We start from the raw sequence: 27,409 nt of genomic DNA on the forward strand, positions 1-27,409 counted from the left end.
GAGCGCGAAAGGAGGAGCATCTAACATACAGGAGCAAGGTTTGTCTTGACTGGGAGCACTGGAATGACAAGTTCAGGAGTCTGGACCCTCCTTAAGCTCCTTCTACTTTTCATTTTTCTCCTTCTCTCTAATGGCTCCATAATCTAAATGTAAATTATCCCTTACAAGCTGGAAAACAAAGAATCTTACCCAAAAGGATCCAGTAGGGAAGAATGGTGAAGAGGCCATGGAAATCTATAAAGAGGGGTGGTCAAGCTTAGAGCAGTAGCAGTGTTGGCATATATCACATTTAATATCTTTTTAAAATCTCTTAGAAATCATTTATATTTGCAAGTGGGAGTAATTAATGATTACATTTCAATAAAATGCTTTTTTTTCTCTGTCTGCTGTATGGGCAATGAGTTGAAAATTGAGAAAAATCTATACAATCACTAATTGTTTAGACAATGCAATGCCCATCAACAACTTCACTCTTTTTCCACGGCTGAACTGACTGACTGTTTTCTTCCACTGGAAGGACACAATATGGATTTGAAGGCTTGTACAGGACCCCAGAGAATCAGATACTATATCAAGGGACCTTATTGTTCTACATTAAACATTTCCTTTTGTTTAGAGTTTTCTCAGAAGGCCATTACTAAATGGAGGAGGGGGAGGAGAACTTTGAATTCTTTGGAAAAGTTAAAGATAGATCAGGAAGCTGCTGAATGTGGAGATCCTTCAAATATGTCAACTCCTCTGAAGAATAGTGAACAAACAAAGGCAGATAACTTTGATCACCATTACCAGCTAAACATTCCGGATTGAGGTAATTACCTGTCATCTGTGACAACGGATGAGGATTTGATCTGGAATATCTAACCACAAAGTGAAGACAACTTCACAGGTTAAGCTAATGAACTTATATTTAACTTAAGAGACTGTTATTTTAAAATTATATATTCATCTACATAATTATGTACATGTTATTTTGTATAAAAATATATTATCTCAGAGATAGTATCTCTAGATATATCTAATGTATATTATTAGAGATAATATCTCTAGATATGATATTACATATAATATATGTGTATATAAATATATTTAATATATGTGTACAAAATATTTTAACAGTATATATTCATACATATATAATTATACAGATGTACATATTACATATATTATCTCTAGAAATATCTCTAGACATAATATATATTATACTTTTAAGTTTTACGTGTGTATAAAATGCATATTTAACACAAAATTTATGGTAAAAATATTTCCTACACAATAACTTCATTTTTGGGACAGAATCCTCGTACTAGAGGCAATAGAGAAGATCCTTGCTCCCCTGAACTGGAAGAATGTTTCATGGTCTTCTACTTGCATACACCTCCATAAGGCTCTATTTCTGAGTTTGAAACCACAATTTTTTTTAAAGATTCATTTATTTATTTGCCAGAGAAAAAGAGAGGGAGAGAGAGCATGAACAAGGGGAGCGGTAGGCAGAGGGAGAAGCAGGTTCCCCGCTGAGCAAGGAGCCTGATGCTGGACTTAGTCCCAGGACCCCAGGATCATGACCTGAGCCAAAGGCAGATGCTTAACGACTAAGCCACCCAGGCATCCCAAGTGTTTTGTCTTTTTGATAGAAGGAGGTTTCCAAGTGGATAAACTCCAGGACTAGAAATGCCCGAATCCACCCCTGCCTTTGATTATTTTATGTGTGCTGTTCAGAATGCATAATGCTAGTGTAGTCTGATATAATATAAAACCCCAGACTCATTTCATAGTCTCTTTCTTGCTCCAGCTTGGTTCCAATTCAGATTTGGAAGTTTCAGGGTGTTTGGTGTGTGGGCGCAGTTACTATAGGCTTCTCTTATTTGTTTCCCTCCCGCTCTGGTTAGCTTCTGCTCTTGACCTCTCTAGGACTGGCCTCAGGGGGACTAAGCACAAGTGGCTGGTGCAGTAGCGATGTGGAATGGGTGTCTGTTGGCGTAGCGAATCATCCCAAACTTACCCCTTTACTTTTACACAGTGAGAGCTTTTGTGTATTTCTTGGCAATATTTCTGAAGTTTCTCTGCGTCTCAACTGATGAAGACAGTGTCTTCTGTGGGCTGGCCACCTGTGACTCCTCCTCCGCCCCTAGGTTTGTTCTAGTACCCACTCTCTGTTTTGGCCTCCCTCTGCCTTTTCAGATAGAACCCTTTAGATGTCTTTTTAAGGGCATCCGGTGGCAAGGTCTATGTTTGGATTTTGAGAAACTTCTCTCGCCGTGGAAATGCAGCTTGAACTAATACACTCCCTTCTTTTTCTGTAGGCCTTGAATTTTTCAAGTCACTTTCTTTTAGCTTGAGATTAAGGGGAAACATCACCTCTGCTTCCCCATGGGTGTGTGTGGGCCAGCATAGCTCTGATAACTCGCTCTCAAGAGATCTTCTCAGTCCTTCAATCTTTTTAGACTAAGGTCAGCAACCAGCTCACACCAGCAGGACCAGTGTGGGACTGCTGTCGCCTCTCCTCCACTCCACTTTAAAAAGTCCTGAAGGAGTGCTTTAGCATCTGTCTTTGAAAGTAAGTGTACTTAAAGCTTATTGTTTTGTGCTTTACCTTAGGAAGATTAAGCTGAAGCAGGAAGAATGGCCTGTGATAACCTGTCACACTCCCAAACTGGAAAACACAGGAATACGGAGATGAAACAAGTCTGAAAGAAGATTTTAGCATATGGCACCAGTGGTACAAAAATGGCAGGATACTCCCGTCATGTGAGAAGGTGGCCACCCAGTTCTGGAGGGCAGCGTGCTCAGAATAAACCCTTTCCATTTCTGACCTGGCCAATCAGGCACATCTTTATTTAAAGCGGTCTATAATTTCCTTTTCTAATCTAGGTTTTGACTTCTAGGTAGTACCCTTAAAGACAGAAAGAGTAGCTGTAAGGAAACATCAAGTCTGAGAACCAATGGATACTTCCTCGCGTTGTAAATGGGCCCACAAGAAAAAAATCTATCTTGGTTTCCCATGATTTAATAGTCCAGTGATCTCCTTGGTCATGAGGACTGGAGTCCGCAGCATACTCTCCGGGCCTTTACAATGGGTTAGAAAAATTTACCATCCAAACACCCAGCAGGTTGACTTCTAGCCTGAACCGGTCCTCATAAAGAAGTAAGATTTTTATGGAAATAAGAATTTCCATTCACGTCCTGGCTGCAATGGAAATAGAAGCTTATTAGTTTAAAAGACTGTACTGAGTTACTGGGATAAAATCATTAAAATGTTAAATGGTTATCCTTGGTTATCTGCATGACCTTGGGGCGTTTGTGAATTATCTCAGATTTCACACACTCGCTCCTCCCCCCTCCCCCTATTCAACAGGCCAACAAAGGACTCACATGTGTAGATACTGATGTGCACTCTTACATTGAATTTATCGGCAATAAAACCTACACTGAAAGTAATATAGAAATTTTTTACTGCGGCCTCCTTCCTAGTCACTTCCGGTGTATCAGATAAGCCAGGAAGACTTCTCGCGATAGACGTGCTAAGCTTTCAGCAGGTGGGAATGGAAGAGTGAGGAACACTCTCGCGAGACATGAAGATACCACAGCCCAGCAACCACCGGGAGCAGAGGAGGACCGGAAGTCCTTCATCTTGAGATCAGGCCCTGTGCTGATAGGGCGCCGACTTGCACAGTGGGAAACCGTGGGAAACCGTTTTATCCCGGAAACAGGAAGCCGGCCCCCTGGCTGGAGGTCCCGCTTCCTTGACCGCTCCTGCTCTTCCAGGCGTTTATCTGTCATTTGTGCTTGCCTTTGCTCCCTTTCCTTGTTGTATCCTTACAGTAGAAAAGAATTCTCGTAGTGTCTCCCCCACTACCTCCGCTGAACCGGTTGGATATCTCATTTCCGGAGCTGGGGTTCCTGCCGCACGCCCCTAGGTAGCTGGGAGGTGGGGCCTGGGGATGTCTGGACTCTGGACTCCTGGGACATTGAAGGAAGACCAGAGAGGGCACAGAATCCGCCTTCTGCGTCTGCTACCAGACGCGGCCTCCCCCTCCGCCATGCACCCCTTGGCCTTCCTGCTTTGCACGCTTGTAGCCACTTTGCTGTGGGGAGTGGTCCCCATCCAGGGGCTCGTTCGAGCGATTTCTGACCACAATAACAGCATGGACTTTGCAGACCTTCCAGCTCTTTTTGGGTCTGCCTTGAGCCACGAGGGACTTCAGGGGTTCCTTGTGGAGGCTCAGCCGGCCAACGCCTGCAGCCCAGTTGCTTCGCCACCCCCAGCTGCGGTCAACGGGTCAGTCTTTATTGCACTTCTTCGGAGATTCGACTGCAACTTTGACCTCAAGGTCCTAAATGTTCAGAAGGCTGGGTATGGTGCAGCTGTGGTACACAATGTAAATTCCAACGAACTTCTGAATATGGTGTGGAACAGTGAGGAAATCCAGCAGCAGATCTGGATCCCGTCTGTGTTTATTGGGGAAAGGAGTTCCAAGTACCTGCGTGCTCTCTTCGTCTACGAGAAGGGAGCTCAAGTGCTCCTGGTCCCAGACAGTAACTACCTCCTGGGCTTCTGTCTCATCCCTTTCACAGGGTTTATGGGACTGCTGATTTTGGCCATGGGAGCAGGGCTGATAGTTCGTTTTATCCATCACCAGAAACAGCTCCAGCAGAATCGGCTGACCAAAGAGCAACTGAAGCAGATTCCTATACATGACTATCAGAAAGGAGACCACTACGACGTCTGTGCCATCTGCCTGGACGAATATGAGGATGGAGACAAGCTGAGGGTACTTCCCTGTGCTCATGCTTATCACAGCCGCTGTGTGGACCCCTGGCTCACTCAGACCCGGAAGACCTGCCCCATCTGCAAGCAGCCTGTTCACAGGGGTCCTGGAGAAGGGGAGGAGGAGGAAGCAACTCAGGGGCAAGGGGGTGATGAAGAAGGGGAGCCAAGGGACCACCCTGCCACAGAACGGACCCCCCTTCTGGGCTCCAGCCTCACACTTCCCACATCCTTTGGCTCCCTAGCCCCAGCCCCCCTTGTTTTTCCTGGGTCTTCAATAGCTCCATCACCATCTCCATCCTCTTCTTCCTCTTCTGCTGTGGTCCTGATCTGATACCCTTCTCCAGCTCCCCTCTCCTCTTGAGACCTCATTGCACAGTCCCTCTTCCTCCTTTCTGTCTTCCCCTTTGAGGGATAGGGGACATTTCCACCCCAGGTTTCTTTCTCCCTTACCCAACCTTATCCTTTTGAGGGGAATGGGTGTAGAAAGGGACGGGGTCCTCACTTACTGGGTTAATAAAATTGTATTTTCTGGAATTAAAAAGAACGTATTCAGAAAGCTGTCAAAAACAATTTGAAAGAATGTACTTTTATAGTTTGTGTCAAGGATAAAAAAAAATGAGAGACATTATTTTAAATCACTCAGAGTATCTTAAATTTACTTTGGGATATTAACATTTCATATTTGGCCTCAGTGCAATTTCTCCTATCTGTGAAAATTTCAGTGAATTTCTTTCAACCATTTTTGAGAGGGGTGAATATAAATTGAGTAATCTACACTTATCTAAATGTTTGTCATCTCTTAATGCTTAAAGAGTGCAAAACTTTTGAAATGTCTATGTGGTCATGACAAAAAAATAACTAAGTTGTAGGTCACCTGTTCTCTGCTCTTCTTCTGTGTTAAGTGGTTATGTAAATATAACAGATTTAATTGGTTTATAGCATGTGGTCATTTAGAGTTCAAATATGGTGAATTGGGGTAGAATTTTAAGAGAATGCTTTTTAGCTTTGTCTTTTCACATCTTGGAACTAAAAACCTCTTTAAATGAAGGAACCATGCTACCTGAAATGCTTTTCACCTGAGAGTGGTGATTGTTCAGCCATATTTTCTCTCTGGAGCTGCCTATGTGTAATTGTATAAGATGGGGATTTGCTAATAAGGGATCATTAACTATACCCTTCCTTTTTAGAAATTAAGGACATTTTTGCCTTTTAATGATTATTAATGATAGCTAAGCAAGTTCTTATTTGTATGCACAATTTCAGCTCACCTCAATCTTCCGAACACTGCGTTGGTAATGCAAATGAATAATACTCACAGTATAACTCTGTTATTTGGATTAGAGTTTTCTCTTTCATGAAAGCCTTGAAATAACTCATACAACACATTGAAAGACTTCTATATTGGGAAACAAATTCAAGAGTCAGAAGAAGATGTAGTATTTAAGCTAATATAGAGTTTTATTTCTATAAAGATGCATTTAAAATCACAGTTTTAGAACTGAGATGGTTCTATTAAATCAGTTGTAAATTCTATTGTGATTGATTATTTGCTCTATTCATTAATGTTATGCTCCACGTTTTTACTTCAATATTTTTCACAATACGCATCCTTTTGGCATGAAAGTGTATTAAAATGTATGCATTGAGGAGCATTATGCATTATGGAGGGCCACAGAACCATGGGGTCCTCAAGGAAGAGATCCTGAGGATCAAGGAATTAAGGAAGCAGAACTGGGCAGAGGGAGAAGACTGGTTCACTAGAGAGCACTGTAACTGGGATGGCCAAAATCACAGCAGGAGGGCAGGTCCTCATGCCCTTGAAGTGCCCAGTCATTTCTTAACAGGCTGACACAGGTGGAGAGGAGTGATCTTGGGCGGGGTAGCTTTGTTCAGACAAGGAGAGTTTCTGGAGAGAAACTCACCTGAGAACCTTTGGTTTTGAAAACCCTCAGGAGCTAGAGGAATGAGCGCCTCAGTCTTGACGGGGTCGGGGTGGAAATCTGGGCAGTTTCTATAAAGATTTACTAAGGGTGGGTGAATCCAAAGAATAACCAGTGTGAGAAACTTCAGTAGCTTACTTTGTGCAGGGGTCTTTCTGTTATAATACAGTACTCTGAGGTGAGTACTGGATGGGAGCATCATACGGAAAGTGCCTAATTAATATTTGTATGAGCTTCCTCTAATGGGAAGCGATATGGAGAGAGTGGCTTTCGTTAAACTGAGTTGCTGATGAGATCAAAATAAGAAGTGAAGTCTGGGAAATGTGCAGCAGGATTTCCCCAGCTTCTGGGCCAGCAATGGGTGACTGTTGAGAGTTGCGTGTACTCACTATGTGTCTACTGAACATGCACCAAAGGCTTGATGACATTCCAGGAACTGCAAGGACCTGTAACCCTGAAAAGGAAGATCTCATTCCCAATTCTCTGGTATTCAGAAGAAAACAAATAAGTAAACAGTCATTACATAGCATAATGCCTGTGACAACTCGTAAGAGAGGACGTGGATGACCCAGGAAGAATTATCCACTGGTGTGCTGGAGTGGCTCATACTGGCTTATTAGAGCCAGTTGGTAATTTCTCGGAAGCCTTGTCACATTGTTGCTAAATGCAGGTGTTATTAAAAATTAAGTTATATAAACTTACCATTAAATAAATTGTATTAAAAACAAAGTTAATACTCAAAACTCATCAATTCCTATTTTGCTCTTATTTATGCTCTAGAGATTCTTCATGTCTGTTAGCTCTGTCTTGATGTAGTTCTCATAAAGTTTGTGCTGCTGTGCGTATCTCCTGATCTCTGTGTCAGTGATATCACAATGGTGCCTGAAATTGGTCATGACAATAGTATTTATAGCACAGAAATTGGGAAATGCTCCCCCCTCATCTCACTTTATCAGGATTAGCTTTATTGTTTTGTTGATTATCTAGATGTAAGGAAGTAATAGAGAAAATGTTAACAATATCTAGATATAAGGAAGTAATAGAGAAAATGTTAACATTGCATATGAAACTTAAATATATGATGTCTGTCTCCAGCCATTACATGACAATTAACACCAAAAAATTGATGAAGTATCGTTCCAGGGTTTTAAAACTAGTCTCTGACAAATAAATCCTCATGTCATTGATGAATGAGTGAAGTTGTCCATACATCCACAGTTTTCCCCCTTTAGTTTTACTCATTAAGATAAATGGAAATATCAACTAATATTTATGCCAGAACTATATTAGTTTATCAGTAGCATGAACAGCTACTGAACTGGGAAGTAATCAAACATTTATTCATAGTCTAATTTTGTGAAATTATGGTTGAATTGCAATCATACTTTGGCTACAAATGCAAGAGTTCAGCAAAAACCAGGCTAAGTATTCTGGGAGGATAAATTAGCTATGTCATATTTATAATAAGGAGTATTGTGTATCTTACTATTTTCCTAAACTGTGTACTAACACCTGTTTGCATCGGTAGAGATTATAATAGAATTATGTACATAGATGCATTTTTCCTACAAGAGCAGGTTGTTAAACTTTTTCCAGCAAGCCACTAGATAAAGCAGAGCCAGTATAGAAATAGGCATAGTTACTGTGGGAGCACATGTAAGGGGATGTAAGTCAATCAGAAAGGATGGCATGAGGGGAGAAAGAAGAGGAAAAGGAAGATTTAGCTGAGATGGCTAGCTGAATTCAGATTCCTCCCCTTTCTCTCAGACTGTGCTCTGTTTTGTAGCAGATCATGATGAAGATGAAATTCACAGGCTCTCTTTTCATTCTGCAATCAGCACTGCTGATCACAAATGCACTAGCTGTTGTTTGGACTGGAAGGTACTCAAGTGCAGCACTTCTTATAGTCCTTCCTGTTTTTGCTATAACCACATTTTTGTGACAACCTAATAAGCACTGTTGAAATCACCTGCTTTCCCTTGTGAGATGCTTCTAGACAGTCTGGCTCTGTGTGGGTTCTCTGTTCAGTGCTCACTGTTCTTTGAGTTATTCTGGGAAACCTAAACCTCTCCCACGTCACTGGAAAGCACCATCTATACATCACCCAAAATGGCAGGACTACTTCCTCTAGCTCCAGGCTTCCATATTGAACGTGATAGGGTTCATTACCTTCAAGAGACTGTGAGGGAGTGTCTACTCAGCACACCATAGGAGAGCATTTCCTTAGGTGAGATTCTGCTCTCAGCCCTTCCAGATCATTTTTCCTACGTCCCAGTTCTCAAGTCTTCCTCCTCCACATTTATTTTGCTCTTTTCCTCACATAGATAAGCTTTAGTTAATTTTTATAGAATTCATAAGAGTGAATACTTAAGAAATAAGAAATATCTTTGAGATTAAAGTTAAAAATTCATGCTTTTTTCTGTCAAAACCATTTTTACTATTCTTTAAGACTTTAAAAAAGTGATTAGTAAAATTGTTTTTAAAAGACAAATGTAGAATTCCCGTGGCTTATTTTATTCTTTAAAAAGACCATCTTTTTCTTTAAAAAGTTCATTGTATAGCACATACCTAGACTGTAAGTTTCTTAGAGAAAGAAACAATGAATTTTATCTAATTATCATGTACTACGAGCTCCGTCACTGTCATATACCTAAAGTGAATACATAAATATTTTTATTTTTTCTTCTTTTTTTAATACATAAATATTTTTAAATTACTTCTTTAAAACTTGATTATATAAATGAGGTCATAAACATTTTTTATAATTAATATGTCTTCTATCAAAGCAATGTGCAGTGGAATGTTTTTAAAGATGCATTAATGTTTTCAAAGATGCAACATCCAGCTGTGTTGTCTCTGATTTTCTCAATAGTCACCCTAACTCCATACATTTAAAAAAATCTATTCGTCCGTCCATCCATCCATCCATCCATCCATCCATCCATCCTTTCAACCAGCTGATAAGCCAGTCATTCATTCTGTGAATACTAGCCTGTGTTCTAGTTATATAACAGTGTGCAAGGCCCTGCTCTCTTGGGAAGAAGAGAATATGAAGTCTGTCAAATAAAATGGGATAGAAAAAATATGTCTCTGGTACTTCTCAGAGTAGAGGCCTTCAGGTGGGGAAGAAGGATCTAGAAAAGCATGGAGGAGGAAATGCACACTAAAGGTGTAAAAGGGCTGGGCCCAGGATTGTGGAGGGCAGTCGTGTTCAGGCAGACTGCAGCACAACAGCTGCAAAGCTACGGGGAAGAGAATGTGACATGTTCTAGGAGCAAAACGAATTGCAGTATTCCTAGGGCTTGGATTATGAAGCAGGGAGGGCGTTTGGATGAGGCTGGAGGGACAAGAGGCTAGACTGTGAGAGCCTCAAATTAACTGGTGAGAGGGTTTGGCGTTCTCATCATGAATGAAGTGTAGAGAACGGGTTACTATGCAAGGCGGGACAGGACTAGGGCTCGGGAGGCCAATTAGAAGGTGGTACAGTAAGCCACGTGAGAGAGGATGGTCACCTGACCTTAGGTGGTGGCTCAGGGATTTGGGGGAAAAAAAAATGGTGTCATTCAGGTAAACTGTTACGTGGGTCTGGGAGAACAAGAAAAGATCCAAAACAGAAAGTCTTTGCAGTCAGAAGACACAGGTAAAAATCTGTCTCTATGCAGGTCTGTTGTATCATCTTTGTAATTTTTTATAATTTTTGATAATTTATTTTTGAGAACTATAGTTCAGTTTTTCCTTTTAGCAAAATTGATCAGCTTCTGTTATGATTGAGGAGACATGGGTGCCCAGGTGGCTCAGTCAGTTAACCATCTGCCTGTGGCTCAGGTCATGATCCCAGGACCCTGGGATGGAGCCCCGCATCGGGCTCCCTGCTCAGCCGGGAGTCTGTTTCTCCCCCTCCCTCTGCCTGCTGCTCTGCCTACTTGTGCTCTCTCTCTTTCTCCCTGTCAAATAAATAAATTAAAGCTTTAAAAAAAAAAAATTGAGGAGGCTGGGAAAAAAAAAAGGAAATGTAAATATAGGTGATACCTTTCTGGTAATCTGTAAATTTGCTGTTTCCCTTGGGAACGAAATCAAAACAAGATGCCAGACTGTGCTTAATATAAGTGCCCTCCTGAGTCTGTGAATATGATGCTGTTGGACAGGCTTCATGCAGAGCCAGGGTCTTTTGTGCTCTCCTTTGGAGTAACTGAGGACCAAAAAGCTAAGCGGGCATTTCAGGTTTGTATCTTCTGCCTACTTGATTAAAAAAGGCATTAAGTCATTTGGAACACTAATTTTGGAAGAAGACAAATACAGTAAATAGTAACTGTTGCATAAAGACATAGCACCGTTGGTTTATAAAAAGCCCATTCGAAGTTTTAAAGATCATAGATAGGTTTCTGATTATTTCTTCCTGTACCACATAGATATGATGCTTAAAGGATCTTCCTTAGTTACGTGTGAACTTTATTCAATATTTGACCACAATTAGTGATTATCTGTGGCTGATTTTCTCCTTTAATCACTGTAGGCTATTGTTTTTGTGAATTCCAAATTGCTTGTATTTAAAATATAATGTTATTTACTTAAAAATAAAGACGAACTTTGACAGTCTGAGATTTCTTAAAGTGGCCTGAATAGTCAAAGAGATGGTTTACTTTGCCTGGAAAAGGAAATGTGACCCTAGGATTACACCCTTGAGAGATGATACTTCAATTCAAATTGGAATTCATGGAGTAATTGCAGCCTGTGGTAATGCATCTTCAACATCTTAAAATAGCTATTAGATGGGTAGAGCTTTCCCCTAGAGGAATGGCAGTGTTCACTAGGGGATGTCTTTTGTCTCTTTCAAACCACCAGAACTGCCTCTGAACAATGCACAAAGAAACACAATATTGGACATTTTCTGGAGTGATCTGAAAATTAACTGAGAACAAATATATGCTCATGTCTTTTGGATCATGTTACAGATTAAAAAAACAGATAAAAAGATAAAATAAAATCAGCAATGGCTCCCATCTGAGTTAATTTTTGGGCCTCCAGTAAGTGGGCATAAAATGTGGACTTCTTAGAGCTATTCCTTAATGTACAAGCAAGTACCTGAACAACATTTTCATTGAATGGGTCATTAAACCCATTTTATCTGTATTCTTTACAGAAAAAGATGTAAACAATAAAAAATGTCAATTTCCCCCCCTTCCCTTGTAGGCAAATACTGACAGCAAACAGTGAGGTTTTCTTTATTTCTAATTGCACACCTGGAGCCACTAGTTTTCTTAAATATTCAGCCTGACTATTTTTTTTTCTTGGTTAGAATTTGGACAGGGAATAACAAGATCTGAAGAGCAATAATAATATAAAAAAAGCCTTGAAGAGTCCTCCATGTAGAGGCTGTAAAGCACAATGAGTGGTGCGGATGGACTGGACATGGCAGGCGGGAGACTGAACCATGCCTACAGGGTAAGAGGTGGAAGAAGGTCGGTACAGTTTCTTGTTCTCTGTCCCACACGGAGGAATGACGATGGCAAATGCCCCCAGGGAATCCCGTAGGAAGGGGAGGAACTGGGCTGAGATGAGAAAGCATGGCTGTCAGAATGGTTATAAAAATACTGAGACCCAGAAGAAAAGATAAAAGCCCAATCAGGAAAGCAAGGAGAAAGGCGAGAGTCCAGAAAGGAGAGATTTCGTCAAACTGGACAAGCGGGGGAGTGAATGAGAGACAGGTGGTCCGGGTGGGGGATGCAGGAGATTGGGACAACAGGAGGAGGTCTGCTACAGGGGAGCCAGTCCGTTCAGGAGTTCAATCTGCAAAGGCAGAGAGGCAGAAATCTTTGAAGACAGTGGTCCTGCTTAAAGGAACCAATTGGGTTTGACAAAGGACAGGCAGGGGCTTGACAGCAAGAATACAGAGTCAGGGGTTTCTGCTGCCCAGAGTCAAGGAGTGTTGAACCAGCCGTGGTGCAAGCCAGTCCATGTCAATGGACAGCACAGGTCTAGAAGGTGAGCAGCAGGGGCAGGCTCCTCAAACATGGGACGGAGAGCACTGGTTGTATGGTGGGTTCAAAGCACGGGTTATAAAGAGATATTGGAGATCAGGGCTGATTTCTCTTCCTCAGGAATCTGAAAATCTGGTAGCAAGGCCACCAGTAGTCATTCCCCTTCCATCTGCAGAATATATATATATATAACATTTATTTTGCTTTTGTTTTGTGAAATGTGGCCTTTGGGCCTCTGCTAGCCTGGCCTGGAAGTTCCATGTGCCAGGCTTGTAACAGCTCTGAGCCAAAGCTATTGTCGAGTGGCTAGGAAAGAGACTAAGACATTTTCTTGGCATTCATCCTAATTCATCTTCTAGGCATGTAGCCATTGATGCGGAGCAGCATGGCTGTCCTGGAGGCCCCATCCTTAGCCACACCAAGATGAAATTCCAGGAAAAGTCTTTGGCATTTAGCAACTGTTTTCTCTTCTGCTGATCAGGAATGTCTCTTACTTTTCTGTGATGGACCCAGTAGGTATATTTTTAGTACTCAAGTACTTGAATGTGCTCTATAGATCTTTTCAGTGCACAGTATTGGATACATAAGGCAGAGTCTATAGTAAAGTTCGGGAAACCGCATGCCTTGAGCTAAATCAGGCCAATGACCATTTTTACAAATAAAGTTTTATTGGAACATGACCACACTCATTCATTTATATATTGTCTCCAGCCATTTTCCTGTTGTAACAGCAAAGTTGAATAGTTATATCTGTCCCACAAAACCAGAACTATTTATTACGTGGTCCTTGAAGGAAAAGTTTACTGATGCCTCATCCACAGGCAGCAAATTGCCCAGTGGTTAAGAGTGCCTAGGTTTGAATTCCACCTTTTTCATTTCCTAGCTTTGTGGCCTTGGGTGATTTAACTTTCCTCTCTGGCTTCTTTATTTGTAATATGGGGATAATAATGGCTCCTACTTCATAAGCTTGATATGAGGATTGGATTAAATGAATTATGAAAAGCACTTATAGCGATGCCTACAATGTTGTTGGTTCTCAATAAATATTACCTGTTGTTTTCATTAACTATCACCATGAATTATTTCATTTAGAAAATTGTACTGGCTATTGACAAAGAGCTAGTTAGTTAGTCTAGGTATTGGGAATGAATTAAGGTCCATTCTTTCCTGTGAAAGATTTGTACTACGATGGGAAGATAGACATATAAATTACTGATTATAATATCATGTGGTAAATAGTCCGGTGAAAATGCAGGCCTGAAAGAAGGTCAGTTTGAGGGATGAGATTTGGCCTGCATCTTGAAGTACAAGTGGACTTTTGTAAGGAAGACCTCGTGTAGAATGGCATATGGGAAAAAGGAAAAGACTGTGTAATGTTAGCGCAGTGGCAAGATGGAAGGTTAGGTAAAGAAACATAAGAAGGTTCTAGGTCCATGTGGAAAAGTGGCAGAAGAGCAAATAGAAACATAGGCAACGGGAAGAAAAGGGTTTTAAGGCAGGGCAGAGAAAAATTGTATATCTGAGCTGACTTGGCGTGAAGGGTAGATTTGAGAACAGTGAGATGGAAGCCAGTGTGGAGAGGCTGGTCTCTTGGGGTGCCTGTTGATGGGGCATGGAAAACAGGATCGAATTGCAGAGGGGCTTGAAACAGAGGACTTCAAGGGGTCCTATCCGTCTTTGTGTTCTCCAGACCTGACACTGTATGTGTTACTTGAAAGACATGTCTAACTGCTCATCATCAATATTGGCAGTAAAAATTAAAGGCATAAGATGTATTTTTTTAAGGAATTGATTTAAAAAGAAGGATGTGTATAGTTTAAGGAGCCTTGGGTTCATTGACATGAAGGCCTCTACAAAAGTTCTGGGTCTCTGTGAGTGCCTTAGAAACTTAAATGTGGCAGTCAGGAAGACTGTGTTATTCTTTAGTTTCTGCCCCCCGCCCCCGCCGCTCCCAGCAACCGGCCCCTTTACTACATGGCTTTAAGCATGTCACCTAATCTCTGTGTCTGAGGAACTTGTCCATAGCTATATCCTGGGATGAACATACATGTATGTAGTTCCAGAGCTGGCAAATTTTCCAGGGAATAGGCAGCTCACCATGGACTCTTCAAGACTAAATCTAGTGTCAGTTCCCTTTTCTACTTCAATGTTCCAGCCTTATTCTTTCATATTCTCCATCTCCCTCCTTCTCTCTCCCTCTTCCTCTCTCTTTGTCTCTCTACCCTGGGAAAAATGAATCCATTGGGAATGATTATGAGAAGCAGTCCAAGTTTGTTTTTTGTTTTTTGTTTTTCCTGAAGGGATATAATATGAAAATCAGGAAAAATGTGTTCCCTTGTTATTAAGTCAAATTTCACTTTTACTAGAATACACAAAGGAGTTGTCACAGAGATTTGATGAGTGTACATGTTTCAGATAACATGGAGGATGTCCAGTGCTTTCAGGTATCTGCCAATGTTACCTGTCTGGTGACATTAAGGATGAGTGATGGGATAAGCTCAGGCTCTATGGGTATTTCTTCCTGCGGGTCTTAATTGTTTTGGGGAGATTCTATTCCCAATAAGGAACACAAACCCAAGATAGGAGCTTGTGTATAGGGAGTGAGTAGGACAGATATGAGAAAGAAGCATGAAGGGAAAGTGAACTAATTCCCAAGTGAAATTGTATTCAGCTGAGGGCAAAGATGGTATCAGTTGCTTTAGTCGTGAGTAATCTGGGTTAATTATTACACCTGGGGAAGAAAAAAATGTATTGTTTCCTATTAACTATGACCTATTTAAGTTTTGTTTATTTGGTATTTGGCTAAACAGTGTCTGCTTAAGACAATACATCAGCGAGTGAATTAGGGTGGCCCATGAGATATGTCCATTACCCCTTTTAACCTGTTGGGTTCTAATTAGTGGGTATAGGGAGGTTGGGTGCTGTAAGTCAGAATCTCCTATAAGTTAATGAATTCAGAGAGTACAACAATTTTTTATTGAAGTCAAAATATTAAAAATGTATAATCAGCTTCCTATTATATTTGAGAAAGCAATTCATTTTCTCTATTAGAATTTTTTTTCTTAAGACAATGAAAGTATTTTCAGTTTTTAAAGAAAAGAGAAACTGGGGCACACACTTAGAAAGTTGGTCTCATATTTTTAGTAATGAATAATGACAACTACAGAGTTTCCTTGACTTACGATGGGGTAATTTTTGTAAGCCTGTTACAGGCTGACTATATCATAAGTCAAAAATTCATTTAACATACCTAATCTACCAAAGATCACATCTTAGCCCAGCCTACCTTAAACACGTTCAGAACACTTCCATGAGCCTATAGTTAGGCAAAATCATCTAACACAAAGGCTATTTTTTAAGGTAATGTTGGTTAACTCGCATCATTTATTGACTACTGTGCTGAAAGTGAGAAACAGCGTGATTGTATGGGGACAGATGGTTGACAGTGTATCAGTTGCTGACCCTTGTGATCACGAGGCTGACTGGGAGCTGCCCCACTACCCAGCATCATGAGAGCATCAGGCCACATGTCACTGGTCTGGGAAAAGATCCAAATACAAGCTTCAAAGTATGATTTCTACTGAGTGTGCATTACTTTCTCACAATCCTTAAACTAAAAATTCATGAACTGAATCATCATAAATTGTGGACCATCTATATTTTTGATGCTCCCCCTTCTCTGCAGCTCTTAAACTGTGACTTCTATTGCAGCATATTAAAAGTGTGGAAGTTCTAGATTTTCCTAAGCATCAACACTGTGAAGTGACTTTGATCATCAGATAAGTGTTAAAGGAGATATAAGGAGAAGGAAAAGAGAAAATCCAAGGAAACATGAAGTAGATGTTTTCGAAGATTTTCCAGGGAAATCTTTCTGTGGGGACTTGTCCATCTATTTCAAGCTTTCTTGTGAGAGTCCCTTTCTCCTTCTCTCCTACTCCATGTCTAACCCATCACCAAATATCATAGTCTCTATCTTTAAAACAGATCTCAAATTTGGTCGTGTATCACTATCTTCTTAACTCAGTCACTTGAGCAGTTGCAATAGCTTCTTACGTTGTCTCTATTTTCACAGTTGGCCTGCTACATCTCTTTTCCATATGACAGCCAGTCCTGAACTGAAGATCAGATTTATCAGTGTCTTGATCAAAGCTCTCCAATGCCTCCAGTCCCTCCTAACATAAAATTCCAACTCCTTACCCTGGCTCACAAGACCTGTGTTGGGCAAACTTCTAAAATGTATTTTGATGATGCCCTCCTCCGGCTGTTCACACTCTTGTGTAATTTCCTCCCCTCCTGTGTTGGCTAGACCTGGCCGTTTGATTTGACAAATAGAATAAGGCAAAAGTAATGGGACCTGACTTCTATAATTAGATCACAAAACCTGTGACTTCCATCAGGGTAGCCTGATGACCAAGAACCACTGAGAAACTGAAGATTACAAAAACAGAACAAAACAAAACCCAAAAAACCCTGAATGTTTTCAACAACTATGCAAATGAGCTTAATATGGACCCTTCTTGAGACTTCAGATGACCCCTGCTTTTGCCAACACCTGAACTGCAGCCTGTGAGAGATTCTGAAGCAGAGTATCCAGCCCGGTTTTACGCAGATTTCTGACCTACAGCAACTGTGGAATAGTAACCAATGCAGTTTCAACCTAGGGCATCTTGGGTCAATCATTACACAGCAGTAGCTAACGAAGACCAGGTCCTAGAGGATTGTCCTGGACTGTTATTTGGACCTCCCCCTCCCTCCACGTTCCCCTTGCTCACTTTGCTCCAGAAACCCTGCCCTTACTTATTCTTCTTGGACGCATCAAACTTATTTCAATCCTTGGACTTTGTGCTTGCTGTTCCCTGTGTTTGGAATGATCCTACCCTAGATCTTCACATGGCTTATCCTTTCACATTTTCAGGTCTTGCTTCAAGTATCACCTTTGCACAAAAGCTCTCTCGGGCCTCTTTCCGTGGAGGAGCGACAGCTACTCTCTCCACTTCCCTTCTTTTTGGCCCCATCCCCCCCCCCCTCCGTCCCTTTGTCCTGCATTAACTTCCATCCTAGCCTTATACAGTTTTTTGTTTGTTATCTTTTTATTGTTTGTCCTTCGCATTCAATTTCAAGTTCCACGAGGGTTAGGTTTTGGTCTGTCCCACGTGCTTAGAATATATAGAAACTAATTAAATACTTATTAAATTAATGAGTACATTTCACTACAATAAGCAGGCATTTCCTCATGTATAAAATAATGGTATTGGAGCAGATGCAATTAAATTCACAACTATATCTATAAAATTTTTTTATATAGATATATTCACAACTATAAATTTTTTATGCTATGACTAATATGGCAAAGAGATTAAAGATAACACATCAAAATTAGACCAGAATGAGATGTGGGGCAAGGAGATTTTTGGAGTGAAAAACATGTGGCATGTGAGAGACTGGATAGAGAGAATGTGAGATTTATGTCATTGCACAAATGCCATCTGGTCCAGTCATGTCCCGTAGAACTTTCTGGGATGTGGAAACGTTCTATTCTATGCTGCATGATATAAGAGCTTTGAATTACCTGTGTGCTGAGCTCTTGCAATACAGCTAGTATGACTGGGGAGCTAAATTTCCATTTTATGTTATTAATTTAAGTTTAGGATAAAACAGACCTTTAGATTCTAAATTATGTGATTCCTCTTTGGCACTATGATTTTACCATCACAATCTGCTCCCACATGAAAGATAAGGGCATATGAGGGTTACACAGTCATGTGGGTAGTTTGACTTCAGAAATGGTTAATTGACAGGAGAAGGTATATCTTCAATATATGTGCCTTAGATTTATGTTTAAAAATTCAGATTAGGAAAAAAAAAAAAGCTGCATACCACCCATATCAAACCATGGAATAGTATTGTCTTGCTGTGCTAATAACAATTTTCTATGTCTTTGAATTCTTTTCTTTCTCCTTTTTAATTTTTTTTTTTTTTTTTTTTCAGTCTCATCACTACGGTTTTGAGCCCTGGTGAAAGTAAACAAAAAGTAAGTGCTCACGAATTCTGCCACACTGAATACAACACTGAAGGAGTCTTTGTGGATGATTCTAAACTTCAACTGATCCAAATGGTTTCCATGTTCTTTGGATCTATGATGTCTTCTTCTCATCTGAAATTTAAGTTTCTGTACTCCTGTAGTTCTGCCCTTTTCTTCTTCATTATCTCTTTTGCTTCCACAAAGAATCCAAACTGTCTTTTCACAAGTGACAAATACAATGAAATGTCAACTGCTTGAGCTACTCTATACTCCAAGGGAGTCCTCCTTAGGCCAGGTACTTAGCTGTAACACCTGGTTTCTTAAAGAAACCACAGCCTTATTTTTTCTTTCTTTGATAGTGATAGCAAAGATATGTCAAAGGACATATTTATTATCCTGGATAATAATAATAATAATGACTCCAAGAAATCTTACAAATGCTCCCATTTTTTCTTAACCCACTAGAGCTTTGACATCTATGAAAGGTGATGTGTTACATAGGATTTGAGATTAAGAGAGTGGATTTACATTCAGACTGTGCTACAGATGCATATGTAATCTTGAGAAAGTCGCTAAACATCACTGTTTAGCAAAATAGGGAGGACAGTATGCATGTCTCAGGGTTGCCGTGAGAATTAGCTAAATTCCTATATATGGAAGCACTTCATATCCAGGCCAGGGGAGGGGGGTACCGTCAACGTGAGATTCAATTAACAAGGACAAAAAAATTCGGAAGGTTATTCTGGTTTCAGAAATTGTCTTTGAACTTGCTCTCTCTTGGGATATTTACTCACCCCTCCGCCATCATGAATGTCCTTTCTTTTTTTTTTTTTTTTTTTTTTTAAAGATTTTATTTATTTATTTGACAGAGAGAAATCACAAGTAGATGGAGAGGCAGGCAGACAGAGAGAGGGAAGCAGGCTCCCTGCTGAGCAGAGAGCCCGATGCGGGACTCAATCCCAGGACCCTGAGATCATGACCTGAGCCGAAGGCAGCGGCTTAACCCACTGAGCCACCCAGGCGCCCCATGAATGTTCTTTCTTAACATAGCTGTCACCCTTCAGAAAGTACCTTCTGACTACTCCACATTGGTAGGATATTATCTTTAACCATAGCTCTTCCTAGTGTCTGAGAGTATCAGATTTATTATTAGTTTCTGTGTATATTAGCTGCCACTCTCCTCACACCCCTGAGGATATAAATTACTAAAGGATTGATATCCACTATTTTGTTTACTTCTGTATCCCCTGTTCCAGCAACATTGTCTGTACACAGTAAGTGCTCAATAAATAATTGTTGACTAACAAACCCCCGGAAACACTCTTAAATTTGTCAGAAGGTGGCTGGTTTTTCCATAACAGGTGATTTTTACTGAATTTATGAACTTTCCCACTTATTATTCACTTTAACAGCTTGCCTGCTATGGGAGCCATATTTCCTTCTAGGTTCATTATGGGTGGCTGTGGGAAATACAGATAATTTGTCACTGTGAATCCAGGTTAAATATTTTGGCAAAGAGTTCCACAGCTCACCACAAAGCTCAGTTAAATTATTCAGTGACTGTCATTACAGTCTATAGTTTGTTAAGATAGTTCTAGATATGTGGTTATACCTAAAGGAGAAGCTTAGATTTTATTTTTGTTTGTGTACCACAGTTTTATCACACAGTCCTCAGTAGTGTTATTTTTCTGTACGCTGCACAAAATTCATAAAGGAACTAGGATTGTATTTAGTTAATAATCAGATATTTTTATTAGGCTAACCTTGCTGCCATGAGTTGACATAGCAGTCCATTAGCAGACATGTCAAAAAGTTTCCCTTGCCATTTGCTAGTGGCCCAGTAAGGAGACTTTTTGTAGTGATGGGTCCCCAGCTTTTCAAAGCTCTGGGGAACAAGAAGGAATCTCTGGTGCCCCTAGTGTGACAGGATTACAGGAAATGTCTGTATTTTGCTGCTTGCCATGTTGAGCCAACAGAGACAAAGATGTTCAAAGTAACAGCAGTTCAATAGCAAATTTGTTCGGGTTCATCTCTCCATTTAGAGCTGGACTACTGATATCATGACACTAACTGATAAATTAAAAGAGTTTTCTTGTGGCAGAAGTATTTATTATTCTATTATTCTTAATGGACCTTAAAGCTGGACAAACCCCTTTATATCATTTGACACACAGGTTTTAGAGCAACTCCTAAACATCTCCTGATACTCTAAGATGGACTCTAGGGGAGAAGTCATAAACATTCCCTTACATAAATTACCTGAGAGTGTCAATTATATAGCCTTCACAAGTTTGTATTTTGGGAATTTCTGACAGTTAACTCATGAACCACCATGTTAAATAAGAACCAGAAACCATGTTTCTCTTCAGCCACGTGTCTACATGGGATGGTGGCTTCCTCACAGCAGGCACATCTATTTCTGAATTATGTGCATTTAAGAAGAAATAAAATAGAGGGGTTATATTTTAAAGATATTTTTATAACATACTCTAACAATTTTGAATTAAAATTGTCTTGGTGAATGATAACATCAGCTAATTAAAATTTTTTGGTGTAGAGGCACCTGGGTGGCTCAGTCTGTTAAGCGTCTGACTTCACTTCAGGTCATGATCTCAAGGTCCTGGGGCAGAGCCCTATGTCTAGGCTTCCTTGCTCAATGGGGAGTCTGCATCTCTCTCTGCCTCTGTCCCTCCCCCTGCTCATTCTCTCTCTCTCTTTTTCTCTCTCAAATAAATAAAATCTTAAAAAAAAATTAGATGTTGGTGAAGATAATCCTGAATTGAAAGTTAGACCAGCTGGTTATGAATCCAAAACTTACTAATTACATATTAGGTAAGTCATAATTTCTCTAAGGCTTAGTTTCTTCTTTTGTCAAATCCTTTGATTTTCTCTCTCTTTTTATAAAGATTTTGAAAATTATATAGATTTAGCTTCAAGTTCATTGATTCTTTCCTCTGCTCCCTTCATTCTGCTGTTGAGCCCACCCACTGAGATTTTATTTCAGTTATTGTATTTTTCTGTCCTGAAATTCTTATTTGGATGAAGAGAATTAAGAGCACACTTATCACAATGAACACTGAGTAAAGTATAGAATTGTCAGATCACTAATTTTACACCTGAAATTAACATAACAGTGTATGTTGACTATACCAGAATTAAAATAAAAAGAAATTCCCATTGGGTTCTTTTCTATAGACTTCATTTCTTTATTGCTACTTTCTATTTTTCATTAGTTGCAAGTGAGTTTATAATTGCTCACTGAAGAATATTTATGATGCCTGACTCAAAGTCTTCCTCAGATAATCCTGACATCTCTGTCCTGTTGGTGTTGGGGTTCTTTGTTATGGCTGGGATCCCCTGTAGGTCTTTGTTGAAGGCTCCCTGGATGGGAGAGTTAGGAGTAACTCATTACTACTGCCCGCATGGTCACTGATCCCACAGAGGAGTGGGGTGGCCTCATGACTGCTGGGTAGTAGGGAAAGTTTTGACTCTATCAGACCTCGCCTGACACCACACTCTCACGGAGGTATGACAGTGGCTTATTAGTGCCAACTGCGGGTGGAAGACTGGTCTCTTTCTGTTACTCCCTAAAGTAGTCATGGGTGAGGTCTCTGGTTACAGCCTAAAAGGGGTGGAAGTCTATATTTTTCATCCCAGTCCCCACTGAAGCAGGTGGTGTGAAGACGAAAATTTTTTTTGTGTAGTATTTGGCTGGCATAGAGTGCTTTTTGTCTAAAAGTTTCTGTCTCACTGGAGCTCCTGGGTGACTCATCCCGCTGGGCATCTGACTCTTGATTTCTGCTCAGGTCATGATCTCAGGTTCATGAGATCTAGCCCCATGTCAAGCTTCCTATTCAGTGGAGAGTCTGCTTCTCTCCCTCAGCCCCTCCCCCTACTTGTATGCGCTCTCTTTCTCCCTCCCTCTCTCTCAAATAAATAAATAAATAAATAAATAAATAAATATTTAAATGGAAAAAAAAAGTTTCTACCTTACTAGGTGTCTTACCTGTTTCTGTCTTTTCTTTTCTTTTTTTTTGGCTAGAGAGTAGGCTTTTTATTTTTTGTTCTGGATCCTTTAGTAATCCCAGATTGTCAACTTTGACTGCTTCAGCTCTAAGTCTGTAATATATTAGGCAAAAAAAATTCAAGGAACTCACCACTGAGTGATTTCACATGTCCTGTAGTTCATAGCCACCATTCTTCTAGTCCTCATTTCAAAGTTTTCTAATCTCTGTTTTATAGATAATGACTAGCATTTTAAACTGTACTTAGTAAAAGTATTTTGAAAGTGTGTTTACTCAATCTTTCTACAAGTAAATCCTTCTATGATTTTATATTTACTTTTATTTATTTATTTATTTATTTTGGAGATATTTCTGAATTCTCTACTCTATGCCTTGATCTATTTGGTCTCCAGTACTGAAATGTTTTGATTGTTATTCTATTACCTGGCAGGTTTATCTTTATTACCATTTTTTCATGGAAATACCAAATTTTATGGGTATTCCTACACATTGTTTTCAATATAAGCTTTAGAATAAGGTTGTTGATTTTTTAAAACCTTCTTTTATAGCACTGTATTGGGAATATTAAACAGATCAATAAATTTTGGGATAATTGGGTCACTTAAAATATTTACTTTTCCTCTGTGAGAACGCAATACTTATTTTCATGTATTGGTGTCTTCTGTTATGTATCTCAGGAGAGTTTTTATATTTTTTTCACAGAAAGACCTATTACATAGGCCTTATTAGCTTTATTCTTTATTCAGTCTCTTGTGCTTTCTTTGAGTTGCTGTTGTAAATGAGATATTTTCTTCTATTATTTTCTATCCTAGATTCCTCCCTTACTTTTGCTTCAGAATTAACTATCTTTGTTAGTTTTTGGTCATTCAATTTTGATTTTTTTTGATAATTTAGAATTATTTCCATTTGTTTTTGCAATATAGAATCTTAGTTCAGATTTTTTTTTTTTCATTTCGAAAACAACTATTGCCCTTCCCTATAAAGATGAGAAAATTGACACAGTTTCACTATTTTTTATGTCATTCTGGGCAACTCGGATTTGCCTGGTACTTCTTATCTGCTTTTCTTTATCACCTTTAGATAATCTCTTTAGGTGGATTCTGGATTGTTCAATCTCAATTCTTTAAATGCATCTACTGCCCCGAGCCAAGAAGTTCTGACCTCTTGCTTTCTCTGAAGGAGAGTGAGGCTTCTTTCCTTTCATGGGGGTGAGAGTTTACATGCTAATATAGGAGAAACTTGGGAGAAAGACCAGGCATTTGTCAGATTCTTGATTCTTCAGGAGGAAGGTCAGCTTTGGTCCATATGTATCTTTCTTTTGCCCCCTTCCTACCTTTGGGGCCTTGAAAAGAAATTAAAGTCACGAGCAGAGTCCTCTACATTGTCAAAGCTATAGATAAAAAGATAGGAAGGCTTCTTTCTGTACCTTGATAGGAAAGTCCTAGAATTTTGTTGCCTTTCAGAGGAAAGAGGGCTACATTTTCATCACTCTCTCCAGGATTGCAGGTAAAGGCCCCCAGCTGGTGGATGACTGACCTAAGGATGCCCACAGCCAAAGAGGGAAGTTACCATCAGGTGAAACCCTGAAAGAAACAGAGACTCTGGAGAAGACTATTAATAACCTGAACAAAAATTATCACACCTCCTAAGGAGAGCCAGATAGTGGTCAAAAATAAATTTTAGGGCCACGTGGGTGGCTCAGTGGGTTAGAGCCTCTGCCTTCGGCTGAGGTCATGATTCCAGAGTCCTGGGATCGAGCCCCGCATCGGGTTCTCTGCTCCGTGGGGAGCCTGCTTCCCCGCCCCCCCACCCCCGCCTGCCTCTCTGCCTACTTGTGATCTCTGTTAAATAAGTAAATAAAATCTTTAAAAAAAATTTTTTTTAACTGAAACATTATTTAGAATATAATTCACTACATGACTCAAAGTGTGGTCATGGCCGCTCATGTTGTCAAGCCTGACCTCCGTGTCCCTAACTGCATATTTTCTGTGCTGCTAATCTCCTTTTGTTGCTCCTTATGTGATTTTTATGTCTGCAGTAAATTTCATTTTCTCTTCATTTTCTTGCCTGAGAATTTTCAGCTCCGACCACCCCCCCTCAGGCCCTGTTCTTCCATTGTTTTATCTTTTTAAAAATCTTTTCCCGGAGATATTTTTTGAATGTCTTAGTTTCATGCTGAATTTTTGTTTGTGGCCAATTATCACTTGTCCTGGTTTAAAAAAATGCCAGAAGTCCAGACATTACTAGGGACTGTGACTTTTTGCTTATGATATTGTAGAGTTGATAGTTTTGTGCAAAAAGTTTCCTTTTGTAGTGGGTACACATATTGTTGTGGCTATGGTTATTGGCAATGCTTAGCAAAGAAAGGGAAAGAAAAAAGTTTAGAAAGGTCTGCTGTGTTCCAGCACCGTGCAGGGCACTGTACCTACTCTTTCTTTTAATCCTTGAGAGCAAGTGAAAAAATTACCTAAACAGGAATTCCTCTTTAGTTCTCATTTAAAAAATGTTTTCCTCTTCAATTCAATGGTTTTCCATTTTTTTTTTTCCCCCATGGTTATTATGGTGGCCACCTCCTTTCCTAAAACAGATAAACCACTTCCCCCTCCTCATGGATAAAATATTTACCTAGAATATCTTTTTATTAATACTTTGATCTTTAAAAAACAAACTATAGATCATATATTCTCCAATACTTTAAAGGCATTGCCAGTTCCTTGCATGGGAGCGTGGATAACACGGAGCAGAGAATTTGGACAATAACATAACATCCAGACACTTCAAGAAGAGTGTCAAAGATTTGAGTAGGAAAATAGCAAAGAACAAGGAAGGCAGGGGACTGAATATGAAACATTCCATAATTTTGTCCTGGACTGAACAGGGTTGGTGGGATGGAGGTTTCTACCAATGGGTAAATTTTCTTCTAATTACCAGTTCTGCCTGATGGAGGAAAATGAATTAGGTTATAAACACTGTGAGAATAGGGAAGGCAAGGCAAGAAACGGACAAGGAGGAATCCCAGCAGGTGAGGAGGTTGCTGGATGCATGAATGGACCCAGAATGGGACCTGTGTGTCACCAGAGACAGTGGTCACAGGTGACAGAGGTGGGTCCTGGGAGACATTCTCTGGCTCTGTCCCCTCCTTACTCCTGTGCTATCCTGTCACCAGTTGGTCCTTTCCTGTTCCTATTCCCTTCATCTCCACTGACTCACCCTGGGTCCAGATAATCCCGACATGTATCTTTAGGAATCATAGACTGGATAGTTTCCTGCAAATTAGATAGCACTATTTTCCCCATTAAAATAAAAAAAAAAATCATTTTCACAAATGATTTAAAGATTCCCTTTCAAGGGTATCCTTGATCAGTCTAGCTAGAATTGCTGTCCTGTGGCTCTTGGTTGCCCTGCTGACAATGATTACATGCTGTGTAGTGCTTTGTTAGGGTTTTCCTACAACCACCAGACTAAACTTTTTGATTTCAGGGCCATGCCATCAATAAGCATCGGCCACATTATATCATTGGTTGTGATTAATGGCTGCTGAACAAAAGGATTACATTAAAAAAAAAAAAAAGGACATTTTTTTTTCAACTTTGTTTCCCTTCCCTGCCTGTAATCCTATCTGTCTGTATCCTTCCTTGTCCATTTTTCTTTTGCTCAGAGATAGAAATGTCCCTCCTCAGAAGTGAATTGTTGGCCTCCGTTACAGATGCCCACTCTTCCCACTCTCTGTTTTCCCCTTTTCTAGAATGTTTAGTCTTTCCATTCTTCACAGCTCTTGGATTTTTTTCTCTTGACCCTTCATCTTCTCAACAGTCTCTCATCTTTAAAAAAACAGAACCACAGAAGGAAACCCAAACAGATCTCCCTCTACAGCCCATTTAATGGACACAAGAGGAATGCGGACTCATTATCATCATCTCAGCCCCAAACAAAGCTGATGTAAGACGGTGTCACTGTGGATGGAGAAAATGGAACGGTTTTAAGATAAGTTAAGTAATTTCCCTTTTCACTGTCAAGCAAATCTGATTACTGCATTCTTTTCCTATTTTTCATCCATTCTCGTTGCTCCTCTGCTGGCCCACTTTGTCTCTTTTGGCTTCACATCCAAGTTTATGAGAAAGTTTATTGCTGTCTCCTTTCCTACTGCCCATTTCCTCCTGTCCCCTTATTTATCCTGGGAGCCCCTGAGCATTGGCTTTTGTCACATCACTCTGGGAAAGTACCTGTGGCTGCTTCCATGTTTTCTTCATTACAAGGCCAACAGACATTTTACAATGCCTTTTCTGCTTCATTTGACTCTGTTTTCCACCCCTAAATTTTGAGACTCTGGCTGTAGTTGATAAATAAGTAAAGCTCCTTCTCCAGCTTCCCCTTCTGCTTCTCTGGTTCTTCCTTCCCAGTTGCCTGTGGACTTTTCTCCCTCCTTCCAGCCTCTCTTTAAATGTTAGAGTTCCTCCAGGATTTCCCAATGTCCTTCTTAGCACAACCAAAACTCCTTGAGAGGTCTTCACCTCCATAAGAGGTTATGCCTTCAAATATGTCCTATATGCTAATGACCCTCAAATTGTTATTTCTAGTCTTTATCTTTCCCCCAATACTAAATCATCTATCTAACCTCTGTCATGGTCACTGACCTATAATAAACCCAAAAAGAACTCACCTCCACCCTATCCTGC

General features: G+C 40.1%; 1 protein-coding gene across 1 annotated transcript; it reads left to right on the forward strand.

Annotated features, from left to right (window-relative positions):
• The first annotated feature begins 4,037 nt into the window (after nucleotides 1-4,037).
• On the forward strand, nucleotides 4,038-5,099 carry LOC132027726 (E3 ubiquitin-protein ligase RNF167-like). The gene has a single exon (XM_059416468.1). It carries the CDS (start codon nucleotides 4,038-4,040, stop codon nucleotides 5,097-5,099), a length of 1,062 nt encoding a protein of 353 aa, XP_059272451.1.
• Nucleotides 5,100-27,409: the final 22,310 nt, after the last annotated feature.

The sequence above is a fragment of the Mustela nigripes genome, chromosome 12 (genome assembly GCF_022355385.1).
Source record: "Mustela nigripes isolate SB6536 chromosome 12, MUSNIG.SB6536, whole genome shotgun sequence".
NCBI classification, from domain to species: domain Eukaryota; kingdom Metazoa; phylum Chordata; class Mammalia; order Carnivora; family Mustelidae; genus Mustela; species Mustela nigripes.

Coding starts and splice junctions, on each gene's coding strand:
- LOC132027726 (XM_059416468.1), top strand. CDS start 4,038: ATGCACCCCTTGGCCTTCCTGCTTTGCACGCTTGTAGCCACTTTGCTG.